The 18,522-nt window shown below is 43.7% G+C and overlaps 2 protein-coding genes across 6 annotated transcripts in view; one reads left to right on the top strand and one right to left on the bottom strand.

Annotated features, from left to right (window-relative positions):
* The window catches only part of UGGT2 (UDP-glucose glycoprotein glucosyltransferase 2), an 80,110-nt gene extending 75,372 nt beyond the window's left edge, over positions 1-4,738 (top strand). For 3 of the 4 annotated variants that reach the window (XR_014510070.1, XM_083435774.1, XM_083435775.1), the window contains 3 exons: positions 149-265; positions 1,937-2,081; positions 2,901-4,738. Coding sequence is in view for 2 of the 4 variants with exons in the window: in XM_083435774.1 (XP_083291900.1) it covers positions 149-265; positions 1,937-2,081; positions 2,901-2,923 (285 nt within the window). In the remaining 2 variants the exon portion in view is untranslated. The remainder of the gene's footprint in view (positions 1-148; positions 266-1,936; positions 2,082-2,900) is intronic. The other variant, XR_014510069.1, reaches the window with a different exon arrangement.
* A 302-nt stretch (positions 4,739-5,040) lies between these two features.
* The window catches only part of DNAJC3 (DnaJ heat shock protein family (Hsp40) member C3), a 45,774-nt gene continuing 32,292 nt past the window's right edge, over positions 5,041-18,522 (bottom strand). For both annotated transcript variants that reach the window (XM_083435845.1, XM_083435844.1), the window contains exons 8-12: positions 17,618-17,723; positions 17,412-17,532; positions 13,102-13,234; positions 7,907-8,055; positions 5,041-7,501 (exon numbers count right to left, since the gene is read on the bottom strand). In XM_083435845.1, coding sequence (XP_083291971.1) covers positions 7,347-7,501; positions 7,907-8,055; positions 13,102-13,234; positions 17,412-17,532; positions 17,618-17,723 — 664 coding nt within the window. In that variant the 3' untranslated portion in view covers positions 5,041-7,346. The remainder of the gene's footprint in view (positions 7,502-7,906; positions 8,056-13,101; positions 13,235-17,411; positions 17,533-17,617; positions 17,724-18,522) is intronic.

Here is an 18,522-nt window from a genome sequence, read left to right as displayed (position 1 = left end):
ACAGTCAAGGAAAGAAAACACACCCCTGTGCTTTTAGCATGGCCTAGTGCTGTTTCGCTACTTTGTGTAACATTTTACTATTCACAATATTCAGCTTGTATCTTGGAACTGCAGCAGCAATGTTAACTGGTGATGTGTTTTATTTCAGGACCTTCCAAATAACATGATTCATCAGGTGTCCATTAAATCTCTTCCTCAAGAGTGGCTGTGGTGTGAAACTTGGTGCAGCGATGAATCTAAGAAAAAGGCTAAAACCATTGATCTGGTAAGCTACCTTATAATAATTCCCCTCTCCCCCAATACACATTCATAGTGAACATTTTATCCATCCTAAAGGAGAATACTGTTTCATGGTGTCTTGAAAGGAGTCCTGCTGTAAACGGTTTCATAATGAAGCATTTATTCAATCCATGCTGCAATCTACCCTATGGTAACCTCCTCCTGAGCACATGTACCCATTCCATGCCCTTCCTCCATTGGTGCTGTGGTCTAAACCACTGAGCCTCTTGGGCTTGCCCATCAGAAGGTTGGCGGTTTGAATCTCCGTGACAGAGTGAGCTCCCACTGCTCTGTCCCAGCTCCTGCCAACCTAGCAGTTTAAAAGCAAGCCAGTGCAAGTAGATAAATAAGTACCACTGCGGTGTGAAGGTAAATGGCGTTTCCATGTGCTCTGGCTTCCATCATGGTGTCCCGTTACACCAGAAGCGGTTTAGTCATGCTGGCCACATGACCCAGAAAGTTGTCTGTGGACAAACGCCGACTCCCTCGGCCCAAAGCGAGATGAGCGCCACAACCCCATAGTCACCTTTGACTGGACTTTAACCATCCAGGGCACCTTTACCTTTTAAAATTGAGCAGCTGAACTTTACACATGTTTAATCTGCAAGATACAACCCATGCTTTCTTTCTTGGGTCTAGAAAGTCAGTCTTCAAATAAATGTGGTGTATCATGGTTCAGTGATTTATTTCTATCCCATGGTGTAAGGGGTGCTTGTGTCCCATCTTACCTTAGGTAGGATCCCAGTGGCCAGTTGGTGAACAGATCCCATAGAATTGTGGTTCACTGTAACCCTGACCACAGAGATTATCTCTGTCCCATTGTGCCTGCAAGCAAATGTTAAATCACCAAGAATTAACTTGACTCAGAGTTGGGCCACTGAAATTAATCACCATGAGGTCCATTAATTTCAATAGATCTAGTATAACTTGGTTGACTACCACCCAAGGTGTCTCAGGAAGGGAAAATTGCATAGCAACACTTTCTTGACTCTTCCAGTCGATCACCTTCATACAGGTGTGAATGTCTTTCAAAAAGAGCATTGCTATCCAATTTTATATCTGTTCATCAGATCTCCATCTTTAAGAATCAGATTGTCTGTCGTGGACTCCCTATCAGATTCACATTCTAGTGCTTTTGGTGAAGTTGACAGAAGAGCTTGTTTGGAATGAGGCAGTTTTTTTAAAAAAAGATGAATGGTGGGACTGAGGGCTCCTGAGGGGCTGGTGACAGATGGTTCTGTTTATAAAAAAGAATGCTATCCAGATGTGCAGGCTGCCTAAAGAGCAGTGATTGAAAAGCATGGCATGCTGTTCTCCAGAAATGTATTAATACGGGGATTTTTTTGCCAACGTAATTTGTATAATGGCTGCTGATGTGTCAGCACAGCTACGATTTCTAATTCTGCTATGGAACCAGAATGGTGTGTATTTTAGGGCTTAATGTGAGTCCCGTATGGAAAACAGATACGGGAAGTGGGACAACACTGAAACCTGGGAAACATAGATTTGCTTCCCTTCTATGTCGTCTCTGCCCTCCTTTGTGACATCCCCAGGGTTTCCTCCATTCTAAAGTGATAGCTGCAGGAGGACTGTGCCATTTGACACTTCTGGATCACAATAACAGACCCATAATCTGTTTGTAATATTTGTATTTCAGTGTAACAATCCAAAAACCAAAGAACCCAAACTAGAGGCTGCTGTCAGGATAGTTCCTGAATGGACAGAGTATGATTCTGAAATACAGCAGCTTATAAATCAAATAAAAAAGGAGAAGAAAATTGTGAGTCAGTCTCAACAAAAAGGTGAGGTATAGAAACATTTGCTCATTTGGCAAGGGGAACGGGGTTTCCAACATTTAATTGCCTATCAGGACTGGTGAATTTGCAACGCTGGGGTCCTCAGAACCACTGGCGGAGGAAGGGGGGGGGTGCAGTCCGCCCTGGGTGTCATCCTTGACAGGGGTGACATCGCCCCCTGCCCTCCGGGATGCTAACCCTGCCCCCAGGTGCCGGAGCAGCTAGCTCCGCCTCTGCTCAGAACCATGCAAGGATGCCTTTCTTAATACATGTAGGGAGCCCTCATGAGTTCAGAACGATCATTGTTTCAGAAAATTACCCTCCAACTCATGGATGGCAATCAAACTGGCAACAAGGGTGTGCTGCAGCCTCCCCGTGCCCTAGGTGTTTGCATATGCAAATAGAGAATGCCAAAAGAGTGTTCCCGCTTTCCTATAATCTTCCAATACAGTCCAAGGTAGCTGATATTAGAATTGGAGCTGTTTGCTTTTTTCTTTTCTCGAATGAATATTACTGCCTAATAAAATCCAGAGATTGTCCAAGCCCCTGTATAACTGTCCGTGGCCCTTATTGTGAATTAGTTCCGGAAGTAGAACAGCAAGCTCCGGAGTAACTTCTGGTTGTCTTGTTTCCTATGTGAAGGAACCAGCTTGCAATAGAACCACCAACTTGGACAGAAGATTATGGCTAAGTAAATGAATTGTGATTCTAACAGTGATGAGAAAATGGCACAAAGAAAAGTCTCGGCTTTATTCAGTTCTTGTGTGATCTTGCAGTTGTTCTGTGTACTCAAATAATTATTATTTTTTTGTTTTTCATTTACAGATTCCAGCCATGATGAACTTTAGCACAATTTGAAGAGTGTCCTGATGACACAGCTACTGGCCATAGACTGGGGGTTAGTGGTAGTTTTTGTGGATGTATGTAAATACTACAGAGATGCTCTATATTTTTAAATAAAAACTTCTGGCATTTTATTGGGACTTGGAACGGAGTAACAGAGTGGAAAGGAAACCTAGTAAAGTGTGGGCTGTGCAGTTTGTCATTCAGTCCGATTGCCTTTCCACTTCTTTCGTTTCCAGAGGCATTACAAATTCTGGTGCTACATTCGCTAAGTGCACACTGCTTTTGTTTCACATTACACAAATATTTTGTTGGAGATCTCATGTAATAATTTTGAAATGTCTGTCTGTAGTAAACAAACACCCCCATCACATACTTTTCTTTTTAAAGCTCTATTCCATCTTTCTGCAGAAGCTTCCAAGGAGGCTGATCTGAGACAATACTTGAAGTTGCATTGCTTTTTCTGTATGACGTGTCTGCGTGCTTCTTTCTCGTGTCTGATGTCACTTTTACTGAACTTTACTCTCCTGGTGCAAGAAATCAGTTGGGTCCCATTCCGTGGAGAAAGTGCTGAATTTTGGAGGGTTCAGCTCGCCAGCTCAGCAAGGACTGAACAGGCTTGGCACTTGCTAAACCTCAATATTCCCGCTGGGCTCTGAAAGAGATGCTGCCTAAGATCAGCAGCTGCTGCCAGGGAAACAAAGTGGGAGCCCCGAGTCTCACCAAGAGCAGCCACTCAAGTGGTGTGGGGCAAGCAAACTGCAACTACCTCCGATGTTACTAAATGAAGGACTTCCTTTGAAGACACAAATCCTCTGACATCTAGTTCCGGCCTGCAAACTTAAAAGTTGATAATCACTTATAAAGTGACTTCTAAAAAGCATTTGGCTTAGACCCCAGAGGAAATAATGGAACTAATGGATACTCGCTTCTGCACCCCCATATACTTTTAACCTTCTTTTTAATCTACCTGCCTAAGTTTCCTTTTTGGTTTGCCCAGATAGTCTAGCTGCCCAGAGTGGCTGGGCAGACCCAGCCAGATGGGTGGGGTATAAATAATAAATTATTATTATTATGTTCTTAACTGCTGCTGGGCCCAAAAATGTTTGTCTACCTGCTCTGCCAACCTGGGGCAAACATGGCCATTGTTCTGTTTGCTGCCCTGGGTTCCTTTAGGAGGAAGGGTAAGATATAAATTGAATAATAATTTCTCCTGTCTCAGTTTAATCTATAAATCTATTTAAAAACCAAAATCTTTGTGAGACCCTCATTCAGCTGCACTGGATTCCAGTTGATAAACCTTTTCCTGCTTCCACAACACTTTTTTTTGACTGTTTTGAGAGTCTTTGCTGATACTCAGATTTCTCTACCCCTTCTCTAAAATGCCTCTCTTTGTATAGATTAGCAAGGTGTGTCTTTTGCAATCACTCTTTCTTCCTCAGTCTTACATTGATTTGTCTTTTACAATATCAGCCTTGTTACCACTGACATCTGAAGGCAGCCCTGCTTAGGGAAGTTTTTAATGTTTGAGGTCCTATTGTGTTTTTAATATTCTGTTGGGAGCCGCCCAGAGTGGCTGGGGTATAAATAAATTATTATTATTATTATTGATGGGCATATGGTTTTCTGGATCCTCCTGATCTTTAACTTTATGAATTTTTGTGACACTAAGCCAAACTAATCCATGTCCTTTACTTCCTATCTCACTGGTATAAAACGATGTATCAGGCTGGAACTAGATGTTACAATAAACAATGGACTGCCATCTCCAAATGGTACAATAAGAATCTAACATAAAATAAAAATCAAATTATTCCCTCTTTGTGCCGTAAAATTTACTTCTCTCCTGCTGTGCATCATTTTGATTTCACATCCAAGAAACTGAGATAGAGCAGTAAGCCCTCCATGAAACAAATGCAAGAGAGATGGAGCTGTTGCTGTAGAGATTTCTTTCACAGGGACCAGGGCTGATTCTGTTATCAGTATTAAACGATACTGTGAGACAGTGGTTAAAAAGCAACATTCTAGTGTCGTCTACTCTGGTTATTGTAAAACTATGGCACAATTATTTACCTTGGTATTAATCTCACTTCATAAAAAAAATGGCAGCTTGAAACAGATATAACTTAGACACAGCTTTAATCAAAATCTTTCTTGAATAGTTTGCATCTTTATCTTCAAAACACCTTCTTGGCTTTCATAATGTTTTTTTAAAAATAGAGCTTTATTCCAAGACATTTCCAAAGTGCACCCACACTGCAATGGTATATATGTTAACTGATACTGGCTGGTCTTTTTTCACTATAAATCCTGCACTGAGGTACTCTTGTTCAATCAAATTTGCAGGCCCTAATTGCACTTCACCCAAGAGCAATGCTAGTAGCTCTCAAAAAACCCAGGGATAGCCCAAAACAACTGAAATACACACAAATAAAAGCAAGGGCCTCTCAGGAGCCCTTCCCCATTTCAAACAATAGGCCTAAAAAAGGAATTATTTAAATTACTGTTCAGCATAAATGCATATGAGCTGCCTTTGGCCACACTTTTGACATACTTCCCTTGGACGCAGGAAAAACATTAGGTTGGCACTGGTTACATTACTTAGGAAGATTACTGAGAGCAAGATCTGATGTGCAGTTCAGATGCATGTGCTCACAGAAACTATTCCAAAAAATCTGTCCTATGCCAGAAAACGTTATAAATTAAGAAGCCATAGGAGCACTTCAACCATTCAGTACTTATCTGCTGTTTTGGGATGTGTGAAAGAGAATGCGCTTGACCCAAACTGGACATAATTGTACTCCACAATTGACATGGCTTGGTAACAGCAAACCTAGCAAAAGAAAATATATGCAGAACTTACTCCATGCATAGCTCTCACCTGCAAGAACTGGTTAGGGGTTTGTGGATTATTGAATACCGGTAGTACTGTAGACTACAACATTAGCGGAGTTACTCTTGAACTTTTGACTCGAGAGCTGGAGTGAGAAGGTGGTGAAATATTTAACTAGGCTGCTCTGAGCCCAAAATGCACTAAAGTCATTTCTTAATGCTCAAAAATTGCCTTCTGGAGAGAGGCTAGATTTTTCTGAAAGCCACTTTTGCAGGTCCATCATCTCATTATGAAAGGACTCTAAATGCTGTTTTGAATGCATTTCACAAGTACCAGAGTACTGCTAAATTTAAGGCTATCAGAAGTGTCCCAGTTCCTGCGGCAAAGCTAAGATGGAAGTCAGCTTTGGTTTCCTATGACATCAAGTAGTTCAGGGGTTTAACAGAATGAAAGAGTGCCTTCTTCCTATATTACGTATGTACCCCAAATGCTTCTTGGTTATATGCATTAGTTAAGGCAATGAGGTACTAAAAACTGCCATTTGGAGGGGTCACATTTTCATCAAATTGTAAAACACTGTTGATATCCTCATCCCAACACTGTCATCTTGACAGGTTCCTTACACTGCACATCTCTTTCCGTTTTAAGAAAAAAATTAAAAAATCTAAGATCAGAACTAGTTCTGCACATTTGGGGCAATGTCTCAGTCGTTTCGCTCAAATGTCAAGCATATGTTGAGGGAAAAGCTCAAAATGGATCTATTTAATTAACACCAACTAAGAATATCATTCTATTTAAGTATCTTTCTGAAGCAACCATAAAAAGAAAAGAGGTTTTAATCCAAACGAGAAAATTGCCCTTGTAAAAATAAGTTAGAAAAAGCCCACAAGCCAGCTGCAGTCGTCCTATATTGGATAAGTAAAGAGTCCTAGTGATGATGCTTCTCTGGGGAATTATCTTAAGCACTAGAGTGGCTTTTTAGAGGACTTGCATGTTGCATAAAATCCTCCTAAAAAGTAGTATGGGGACAGTTATACTATCTATACTCAGGCCAATCCATATCCTGCTTTGAAGAGGCAGGCTTTGTCGTAACCTGAGCTATGTTTACAGAGTGCCTCAGAGGTGCCAACAGTGTGCAGAAGTGATGGAGAAGCTCCTCCGATGTCTCCCAAGAAAACAAACTTTTCCTCTTAGCAGAAATGAAAACTAGATTGCTTTTCTCACTGTAGCGACGAGAAAGCATAAAGTATCCCATCGCGTTCCAAAGGTCATGAAGAGTTTAGTAAAAAAGAAGAAGAAAAATTAAAGTGCTTTGGGGAAACAATTGCTTCTCTGGTGTTAATGTGTCTCAACCCACTTCAGAAGAAGGGGTCCAGCCTTCCACCTCTTTAGAGATTTAACACCCAAAAGTACAAAAATAACCAGTACTAACATAACTGTTGTTTCGCTCGCCACTGTGGACTTGCTTACTCTTTGCCTATCACTGAAAAGCTGGCATTTATTTAAGTTCAAGGAACGAAACTCCTACTTGAAATTGTCTAGAAATAAAAATAAAGAGAGTCCTAGAAACAAAAAAGGAAGGCATGGGGTTGTTTCTAATTGAAGTGGAATTTAAATTTAAAAGGTCCTCCGGAACTGAACGGGTCAAACCCTTGCCACGTATTCCAGCCTCTGTGGAAGTGGTTTCCTCCTCCTTGCTGGCTTTCTGCATCCAGCGGGTCTTCCCCTGCGTCAAACTTCCTCCGCATCTCTGAAAAGACACACACGTGGCAATGAGGTCTGTAGAACTGGACACGTCATCCAACCAGACTCTAGGATATTTCATAAACATGGTAGACCACTAGAATTTCAATGGGTGGATAGCCATGGCATGCCTTCCATCCCAGTAGGCCCTAAATGTCAGATAATCAGCATTTTTCACAAGTGGAGTGATTAAGAAACCCGAGGTAGCCAGCCTGATACCATCCACATGCCAGCTGCCAGAATCCATCACCATTGTGCTTGTTGGGGCCTGGACACGGCGGCATTGGCTACGTGTCCGCAATGAAGAGAACTCCTGCTTTTCAAATAGAGATGAAAAGCAAAACATGTTGGCTGCGTGGGTCTATCGTTTTGAGAACGAACTAGTCCCAAAACAAGCTGCAAGCCCACATACCTGGATCAGTGAGGACTTCTTTGGCAGCTGCAATATCAATAAACTTCTTCTCTGCTTTCTTCTTCTCTTCTTCATCCTGGAAATTATCTGGGTGCCACTGCATTGCTAGCTTTCGGTATGCTTTGACGATTTCTTGTTTTCTCGCATTCCTGCAGAGAGGGTGGGAAGAATCAGTTCTCCAACTGTCTTCACGTCAAGGTAAGTCTTGAAACACAGGCACACACAGAAACGGGACACCTTTGCCAGCACCTAAAGCCCTCTCCAATCTTTCAAAGGGATCACGGGGACAGCAGTAAGCTTCATCCCCAACATCCCCACAGGAGACATTTCCATATTGAGTGGGAAGGTTTGAAGGGGCTTTCTAAGTGCATTCAGCTAAACAGGATTGGATGCCTCTGCAGGATCAAGCACCTTCTGTTATTATCAGGGTAGCTGATCGTTCAGAGGTATCTTAAATGCATCCATCTGAATGCACTTAGAAGCCCCCTTCAGACCTAGGCAGTGCAAGTGCCTCTCATGCCTCTACGATTTTCCACCCCTTTGCATGTTACTTGAATACTTCAATAGGACTCAAGAATGCTAATAACCCTAGCATGAATTCTTTTGTGATTTTTCTTTAAGAGACAGTTTCTCTGGTTATGCACAGTAGAGAAAAAACAAACGTGAGACCTGCACTAGAAAAAAAGGGATATATGGGGAGTGGGAAATAAGGGTAACACCCAACTGTGCTCAATCTATAGACATAGTCTATTTCAAACAAACCCAAAGTATTTCTTCAGGGCATTTTCATCAGTCAGCATCTGCCGAGAGGGCATCGCAGCCCAAAACTTTCTGATAACTTCTACAAAGTCATTACCTTTTGAACGCTACCAGTGTTCTTTGGATTTGGGGCCACGTGGAACACTTACTTTGAATTTTGAGCAACGTTAATCTAAGTCTGCTTGTTTCTGACATCGGTTGCCATAAACATTAACCAGGCATCCAAGAATGTGCTTGTCCCTTCATGATGAGGCTGAAAAGCAGGAGCCAGAAAGCCAAGGAGCTTCTGGATATTAGTCACTGTAGACACAGAGGGGCAGCCTGACCACGTCCTTCACCCTAGAGCTGCAGGTGGGGAGCCTCTAGCCTACAGACCAAACTTGGCCGGCATGGCTTCCCCCCATCCATGTCCACCTGCCCCACACCTGGAGACGGGCAAGAAGAGATGTAGAGATGTACCATCAGGAGGCTTAAATGGTGCTTCCAACTGTTCACTGGCAAGGGCAAGCAGACTTTGGCTTTACGCCCATCGTCATCTGACGATGATGATATATTTGTATACTGACCTATACCCATGGTTCTCAGGGTGGTCCACAACATAAAAATTGCTATATTGAAAGGTTTTTGGCAGAAGGTAACTGAAACTATCAACAGAACTGTACGGAACAACCTTACATTTACAGAGCAAGATCCCCTTTTTGAATTATATACCCAGCACATGGAACCTTACAAAAGGACAATTCAAGTGGACTCTCTGTGCCCTTGCCACAGCAAAAAGACTGATACTGATGAATTGGAGAAATAAAAACGCGGCTCCCTTCTATGATTGGATTGAAGACGTATACAAACTTATACAACTTGCATTTGAATGCAGACTTGCCATGGACAAATTCAATGATTTATGGAATCCATTCTTACAAATACTGTAATAGGTTAAGATCTGGTGAATTACAATAACAACTTTGTAAAGTACAGTATACAGTTTGGGGTTCTCCTCCCTTTATTTCCCCTTCTACACGGGGGCTGTTTCTTTTATTTACGTCTTATCATGTTTAGTGCACACATTATCATGTACTTTTTTTACTTTCAATAAAGATGTCTGGAAAAACAAAAACAAAACATAAAATTGCTGATGGGCACTAGAGCTGAAGCCTGTTTGATTGGCTGCACGATCAGATGCCTGGCTGTGCTTTGAAGCCCCAACAACCACCTGATGTCTTTATGATGTCGTGCGACTGACAGGTGGGAAACCCATTAGGCTAGTTCCTGACAAGAAGGCTGATCGCCGAAGAATTGACGTTTTTGAATTATGGTGCTGGAGGAGACTCTTGAGAGTCCCATGGACTGCAAGAAGATCAATCGCATCCATTCTTAAGGAAATCAGCCCTGAGTGCTCACTGGAAGGACAGATCCTGAAGCTGAGGCTCCAATACTTTGTCCACCTCATGAGAAGAGAAGACTCACTGGAAAAGACCCTGATGTTGGGAAAGATGGAGGGCACAAGGAGAAGGGGACGACAGAGGACGAGATGGATAGACAGTGTTCTCGAAGCTACAAACATGAATCTGACCAAACTGCGGGTGGCAGTGGAAGACAGGAGTGCCTGGCGTGCTCTGGTCCATGGGGTCACGAAGAGTCGGACACAACTGAACGACTAAACAACAACAACAAGTTCCTGACAAAAGTCTGGCCTGCAGAGACAAAAATGTTCCCACCCCTGCAGTAGAGCGACAACAATGTAAGAAGCGCCTACAAATCCGCTGCAACATTTTATTTTTGCTAATGCAACCTTGTTCCCATTCTAAAGGCCAAGCTCCTCCTTTCGTTAAACCTCCTTTCATAAAAGTGTGCCATAATCTGGTTACTTTTCATCTGAAGGAAAAGCGGTTGTGCAGAGCGACAACTGCTTCTTGTCAAAACCAGCTTCTTGTCAAAGTCCCTCCCTGCTTCCAGCTGCAATTTGCTTCCTCGAGGGGTGCTGTTTGCAGCAAACTGCACAGGGGAGAAAGCATAATTCAGACTGGGGACCCCACACAGAAGCTTTTGCTAAAAGTGAAATGTGGTCAGCTGAGGACAGGCAGAGAGCGAAGGGCAACTCTCTGCACCAAAGAAGTCGGGTGAGGTGGGAGAAAGCCTTTCTGCCCAACTCTTGTTGCTATGCTCTTAAATCTGTACCCTTTTAAAGACATGAGTTTGCACATGGGAGACTGGTATTTCTAGAAGACACTTCTGAGCAATCGCCTCCCTCACTTTCCAAGTTGGTTCAGCCCTTGGTCTTTTATATCATTCTTTTTTTCCTTCCACGGCTATTTGCTTTTCTGTAACACTGGCTTTGTTCTTTGCTTAATACTTCATCCGGCCTTTAGCTAATGAGGCTTTTTGGTGCTGCCTGTTCAAATGAATTTGCTCTCCGCTCAAAATTAACATTGCTTTAGGACGCAGTGTACCCCTTTGGAGGCCAGAGCTTATCTAATCACGGTTCTCTCCAGTACGTGCGTGTTGTTGGTTCTTTTGGATTATATTTTGTATTGATATTTTAGTTTTGTTATGGCTTCTGGCCAAACAAATAAAAAACTGTACTTTCCTTAGGAGGTTGAAGAAGTCTCTAAAGTATTGTTGTGGGCGGGGGGAGGGGAGAGAAAGAAAGTTTTATTTGGAATAAAGAAATAACCATTCATTTTGGTCTGCATAAAAGATTGTCTAGCAACAGGGGAAAGTACACAGTTTTAGGATTAAACATTCAGGAGGACTTCCTCATGGGCTGTGACAGTGGAACAGACTCACACAGAATATGGATGAACTGGATGAACACAGGAATAATAAAAGGAAGTTTCTTGTACCTCACCAATCTTACTGCGTTGCCCCAGCCGCCCTGGGTGGCTTCCAACATATTATACAGAAACACAACAACACAACAGAACACCACACATTAAAAGCATCCTGACACAGGGCTGCCTTCAGATGTCTACAAAAGATCATACAACAGGGCAGGCATCACTACTGAGAAGGCCATCTGCCTGGTTCCCTGTAACTCACTCTCACAGTGAGGGAACCACCAAACGACCATCGGAGCTGGACCTCGGTGTCCGGGCTGAATGATGGGGATGGAGACGCTCCTTCAGATATACAGAGCCAAAGCTGTTTAGGGCTTTAAAGCTCAGCACCAGCACTTTGAACTGTGCTGGGTGAAGATCCTTTAGGGCCAGTGTTCTATGGTCCCAGGAAGCTGCTTTATACTCAGTCAGACTACAGGTCCATCTAGTTTATTGCTGTCAACGCAGCTGCTCTCCAGGGTTTCAGAGAGGATGTCTCCCCCAGTTGTATCTGGAGATGCTGGAGAATGGATCTGGGATGCTCTGCCATGGAGCTACAGCCCTTTCGCCCCCATCAGGGATGCTGTAGTAGTGGATTTCTTGTATCGGCAGGGGGCTAGATTACAGGAGCATTGAGGCACCATCTAAATCTACAGAACGAGCTAAGTGACAAGAGGTCCATGCTTGAGACTGAGACGATGGCAAGTAAATGAAGCCAGTGACTGTATTTCCCACTCGCCTATGAAGAGACTCTCACGCGGGGCTCTGAACATATATAAGGGAGTACACAAGACAGACTGGGAGTGGCAGTGCATGGGACTGATGTTTCTTTCTGAAGTGCCACCTGGAAATGTTTGTTCTACCCACATAGGGAGGTGAGCCCTGCATGGGACACTCACTCCTGGTGAAACAGTACAGTCTGGACAGTTATAAAGAAACATGAAGAAAGGGAAATGGGAGTTACTTGTTCTTTTCATTTCCAATGCATTGCATCATGCCTGAAACCACTCAAAGATAAACCACAATCCTTGTTCTACAGTCACTTTTGGAATGTTGCAGTGGTGCTTTTCCTGCTGTCTCCTTGCAAGAACTGTGCTCCATTATATTGCCTAACTGGTTTATAACGAGTGAGATATAGAGAACAATGGGTGGTACTCAACCAAATTCTTGCACTAGCACAAGGATTAGTGTTACTGCAATGGGATCCCTCTTCTCCTGCTCCTCTGGTTCATCGCCATCCCTAAATCTGCTCCAGAGGGCTGGAGAAAACCCCACAACAGATTTGGGCAGCAAGCAGTGGGAGGAGAGGCAGAGAATGCTCCATTGTGCAAGGATAAATCCTTTGACTGCGCAAATGCTTGCATTAGTGCTATGTTGAATACAACCCAACGACTCCATCCTCAAAGGATGTTCTGCTCCCTTCAGGAACTATAGTACTATAAATGCCACATGTAATATGCCAACAGACTCAAATCCATGCATAGCAAGGATGTTCACAGGACAGCTTTGAGCACATGAAAGACTTGTAAAAGGGGTGTGTGATGTTATGAGGACCTGGAGAAAAGGCAAGATACAATGGGCAAGAAGTAATATGTATAAACTTATAGACTATCAAGTACTCACCTTTTTACTCCTAAAATTTTGTAGTAATCTCTCTTCTGAGATTGCTTGAGTAGCCGCTGGGCTTTCTCTAAGCCTTCCAAAATCTGTTGGTCACTGTCACTGTGGTCCTTAGCAGTTTCATAGTCTTGAATAGCTACACATAATAAACAAGGACACGCATACACTTAATGATCTTGCAACAATTAATCTTCAGCAGAGAGGGCTCAATTTCACATTTTAACTTATTCACTGGTTTTGTTCGGAAAATCGAGTCTCAGCTAAATAAGCCAAAATAACACTCTTCCCTTCGCACAAGCAGCAAAAAATTTAAATAAATCTGTTTTCCCTCCTCAGGCGGGCAGCTTTGCGGGCTGGCCCTGGGCCTCCCCTGTGAACCAGCCTATTGCAGGCTGGATCATCATCCGGCCGCTGAATTGGCCAATCGGGGGAGGAATTTAGGGGGCGTTCCCTTGGGCGCAATGCCAACTGACCACTAGCGGCACTTGGCACTGCGCTAAGGGCAAGGATAAATGCCCAGCCTACAGGGCCTTTCACCCTCTCTCTTTCTCACTCACTCCAGTGGTTCTCCCATCCACCCTTCCTCAGATTTTTTGCCGATGGTACGACCTTGCTTTGGACAATGTCAGATGCTGGATTTAGGGGCCGGGCAAGATTTTTTCGCATCTGGCAAACTGGCTCCACCATGTGGGTTTTCACCTACCTCATAGCAATTGTCACAACTCTGTAAGGCGTACAGGCATTGAGTAAGCCTAGTCTTGGTTGGAGGGGAGGTTGTAACCTCTGCCTGCCCTTCCGTTGGGTAAGGTTATCCTGTTAAAAGGATCCGGGAGGAGTGGATCCTGTCCGATGCTCAGACGGAGCCTAGGGCCATACCACTCCTCCAATGGGGACCACTAGGGGGATGCCCCAATTTGATGTAGGTCATAGGGCGTCGCCACCTGTCCCGCTGGCTTCACTCCTGGATGGGCAGGAGTGACATACGCAGTTGCTTATCTCAATGCCTGTGGCCAAACCTTCACATCTGTAACCAAGAAAGTTGTGGCCTTATTTGATCCCAAAACCAATATGCCGCGTGTTGTCTAGTTATTTGCACCTTAGGAAAAGGAGTGGTCATGGCTCCTCATTATATTTGTGCTAGGATACCAGCTTTGAACCGCAGCTTCATATTTTTGTTGTTTGGAAGCCATTAACCATCGTTTCTCAGTTTGGATGCAATGAGTAGCTCTGGATAATTGCAGGTTCCTAGCGGGTGGTGCTGTGGGTTAAACCACAGAGCCTAGGACTGGCCAATCAGAAGGTTGGCGGTTTGAATCCCCGCGACGGAGTGAGCTCCCGTTGCTTGGTCCCTGCTCCTGCCAATCTAGCAGTTCGACAGCACACCAGTGCAAGTAGATAAATAGGTACCGCTCCGGCGGGAAGGTAAACAGCGTTTCCGTGTGCTGCTCTGGTTCGCCAGAAGCGGCTTAGTCATGCTGGCCACATGAGCCGGAAGCTGTACGCCGGCTCCCTCGGCCAGTAAAGCGAGATGAGTGCCGCAACCCCAGAGTCGGTCATGACTGGACCTAATGGCCTTTACCTTTAGCTTGTTCATTTGTGTGAAAGGCGTGGCAAAGCGGCTGCATACAGGTGCCTAAACCTCATGCCTATCTCAGATTATTAAACTGAGATTTTATCATCTGGTTGGTACTGTTCTATAAAAGCTGAAAATACAGAAGTAGCAATGCCAATTGCACGGAAATATGATCTTTTCCTCACTTAGCTCTCTGCTCCACCTGCTCTGCATTAATTGTCCTTCTCTTCCAATATCTCCCATTCATTCTCTTATAAAAACCCCTCAGTCCTTCCTACCAATGGATCTTCAGAAATCCAAGCGTTGGAACAAGATGGGGAAGTTAAAACCATATTAGAAACCATCACCACTTTGAGTCAATCACTGGAGCAATCCACACACAAAACCATTGTGCGGACACTACAGAAGGTGTGTTTTTGTAAAAATATGAATGTCATTCACTACTAAATGGAACGCTTCAGCTTTCGTTTTAGTGTCCTTCACAGTTTTGCATTTCCTAAATAATGAGCCTTTTCCTTTTCGGTGTCTCCTTTTTTAATCTCGGAAAGTCTCATTGTGGATCTCAAGACTTCTAGTTTTTCTAAGTAAGACAAAGCATTTGCATCAGATTATCTTCCAGCAGCTGTTCTCTCTCAGTAGGCATTACATTTATCTTTCTGCTGTTTCTGGGCAAGCCGGCAGGAGACGGTGACCAATTTATATCACTTAAGACACTCAGTGGCTGCACGCAATTCCCTTTCGAAGAAGAACAAAAGGGGAAAAAGTAGTTCTGATGCCCCAGCGATTTAAAACATCCATCCACCAACAAAGCGCAAATCTGATTACTCTTTTTCATTCTCACTAAGCCAGCCTACTGCGATTTGCCACTAGAGTTCTCTGCCTGCCACTGTCATTTCTTAACACTTTGGCCGTTCACTTAGAAAAGCAGCAGGAAACTGCTATTCAGGCCCATCGTCAACACTCTACGGCTACGTCAGAGTTGGAAAGTGAAGCTCCTGAGATTTCCTCCCCCATCTTGCAGCTTTATTGCTCTGGTAATGTTAAATGCCGGACAACCTCATCCATCCCTTTAAAGCACGTATTATAAAATCTCACAATGAATGAAAGAATGCCTGCTGAAAGTTTGCCTTTTTCGTTCATTGCCGTGGGCAACTACAACACACCATGGCTAATGGAGTGAAGATACTTGAATGCAGGTTACATACTGGCAAAGGGAAAGCCGGTGTCATGTAACAAGATAAAAGTGATGGACTGGGTTCAAATCTTCATTTTGTAATGAAACCCATCAAGTTATCTTGGGACAGTTGCTATCTCTTACCCTGAATCCACCTCAGAGAAACATTCTCAGGATAAAAAGGGAGAAAGCATGAAGTGCCGCCAAACCCACTTAAGCAAAATAAAGTGACTGATTTAGGGTTCATATCATCATCATATTTATAATCATCATCAACTTTATTGCACTAGCCAAAGGCCATGGCATCATTCACAAAGGGAACAAAAAGAAAAACAACAATAACCATAAAAACATCAGGCACTGCAAATACAATAAACCACGGTCACATTTCCTAGAACTTATTTGTTGCATATGATAGAATATCAGGGGGTTCTCAGGTAGAATGTGCCAGCTTAAATGTCTGAATCACCTTTGCAACTGACCACTCCCCTGCTAGAACCTCCAAACAAACTCAAGGGTTTGTATTGTACCAGTCGGGCAGAGCATGGCTCTCTTAGTGGTTGCGTGTAAGGAAAGATACAACCCAGGGTTAGAATAAGAAACCTTATAGCCCCTGCCATGATCTTGATGATAAAATCCTCAAGTCTCCATTGGTGAAGCTTACTTGATGAAGACATAAAGCTCCCGTCTACAATGTGTAGATTTAGCACTTTGCCAATGTTCTCAAGCATTGTTAAACAGATAGGACGGCAAGAGCACTCAAACATACTTTAAAACAAGGCTTCCTAGAGTTTTATTTTCTCCCTTCCCCCTCACTGCTGCGTTGGACGTAAATACCAATCAGCAACAAGAAAAATGGTGGAGTTGACTGCCTCACCTGCCTCAAATGGGCTGCCTTTTTCTTTTTTTTAACAATTTATATATATATATTGACACTCTGTGCGCTTTTTTTAAGCAGGAAAATTAGTTGCAAAGCACTCTGGGGGCAGAAAGGGGGAGGCAGGCTTGACAACAAGGCTTGCTACCTTGCATACTTTACAGTGGTGCCTCGCAAGATGAAATTAATTCGTTCTGTGAGTTTTTTCGTCTTGCGAAGCACCGCTGTGTATTGACGGTTTCCCATAGGAATGCATTGGTGGTTTTAAAAAAAAGGCGCAGGACGTTTCGTCTTGCGAAGCAAGCCCATAGGGAAATCCGTCTTGCGAAGCAACTCAGAAAACGAAAAACTCTTTCGTCTTGCGAGTTTTTCGTCTTCCGAGGCATTCGTCTTACGAGGTACCACTGTATCAGACAAAGGTAACTTCATGAACAGCAGCAGTAGCAGCGCAAACCCCAGAGTATCCACACTGTTCAGAGTTGGCTTCTGCTGCAAAGTTTAGAGAGGAATAGTTAGCCTACAAATAATGCACTGAGCACACTACTACAGCGACTTGACTGTTCAAAATTAAGAATGTGAATAAATGCACACCAGTCACTCTTAATCCGTTTTCCAACGGGACTGATTTTGCACGGTGGCAAAGGGAACAGCTAGACAGCCCTATGCTGCCGCTGTCCTTGAATGTTTACCTTCCTCATATTGCTCTTCCAGCAAATATGCTTCAGCCCTGTCTTTGAGAGCATTTACATTATCTGGTTCCAGCTGCAAAACTTCTGTGCAGAGCTTGATGGCGTCGGCCGACTGCTGGTTCTGAAAAGGGAAGAGGGACCAACCAGGTCAGTGGTCGCATTCATTTCCGACAACAGCAACAAAAAAGATGAAACTAAACATTTACCTTTGAGAAGCAGTGGCAGATTCTCTCTTTGGCTCGAGTGGTGTAAACGGGAACTTCGGGCTCGGTTTTCATCACAGTCTCATATTTACCAATGGCATCTTGGTACCTATTTACAGCAGACGACCAACGGTGGTTAGTTTAAACTGGGGGCTGGGGGCTTTCAGCCACGGTGGAGTAAAAGGCAGGAAAGACTGCCCAGGTCTATTTGCGTAGCACTAAACTGGCACAGCCCTGCAACCAGGCCTTGACTCCCCCAAGGTTTGGCATTCATTTACCTTTGCTACGCGTGGGTTACAGAGCACTGTGGCATTTGGAGCACATTCTGTGCGCAGCACATTTCCTGTCTTCCAAAGCTTTGGTTTGATCTTGTTTCCCCCAAGAGCTAACAATCTGACGAAGATTTATTTATGGGCAGCTGCAGCATTTTAATTGCAAATATGCTGTGATCTCCACATTTAAACGCTGAGACATTAAAATGCCGTTTTAAATAAGAGATGGCATTTAGCGCTAAAACTAACAGCCCTGACACTTTAATTTACTGGGGAGATGAATAACTACGTAAAGCTTTCCACAGAGGCCATGTGGTAAGCCTCTCTAATTACTCACAAAGCCAATCGATTCCCCATTTTTTTGTATTTATCAGCAACTGGAGTGATAATGAAGCTTTTGCTCCCCCCCCCTTTGTCATTTCTGCAGCACTGCGAGTTGCGGGCTTACCCACTTCTTGGCACCAGAAGCCGTGTGTGTGTGTTTATGTGGCCACAGAAAACCCACCACACATCTCCAATCAATATCTGTGAAATGTTTAGTGCTGGCCCTCTTATGAGCCCTCTGAAAGGCTGCATAATGACCATCAAACATGCAGAGAGCAATACTTCAGCCATTGTTCAGGGCTGCGGTGGGGA

Source organism: Podarcis tiliguerta, assembly GCF_965153285.1.
Source record: "Podarcis tiliguerta genome assembly, chromosome: 4".
Classification (NCBI taxonomy): Eukaryota; Metazoa; Chordata; class Lepidosauria; order Squamata; family Lacertidae; genus Podarcis; species Podarcis tiliguerta.
The sequence above is the reverse complement of the archived record's forward strand: the minus strand, read 5'-3'. Positions and strand labels throughout refer to the sequence as shown.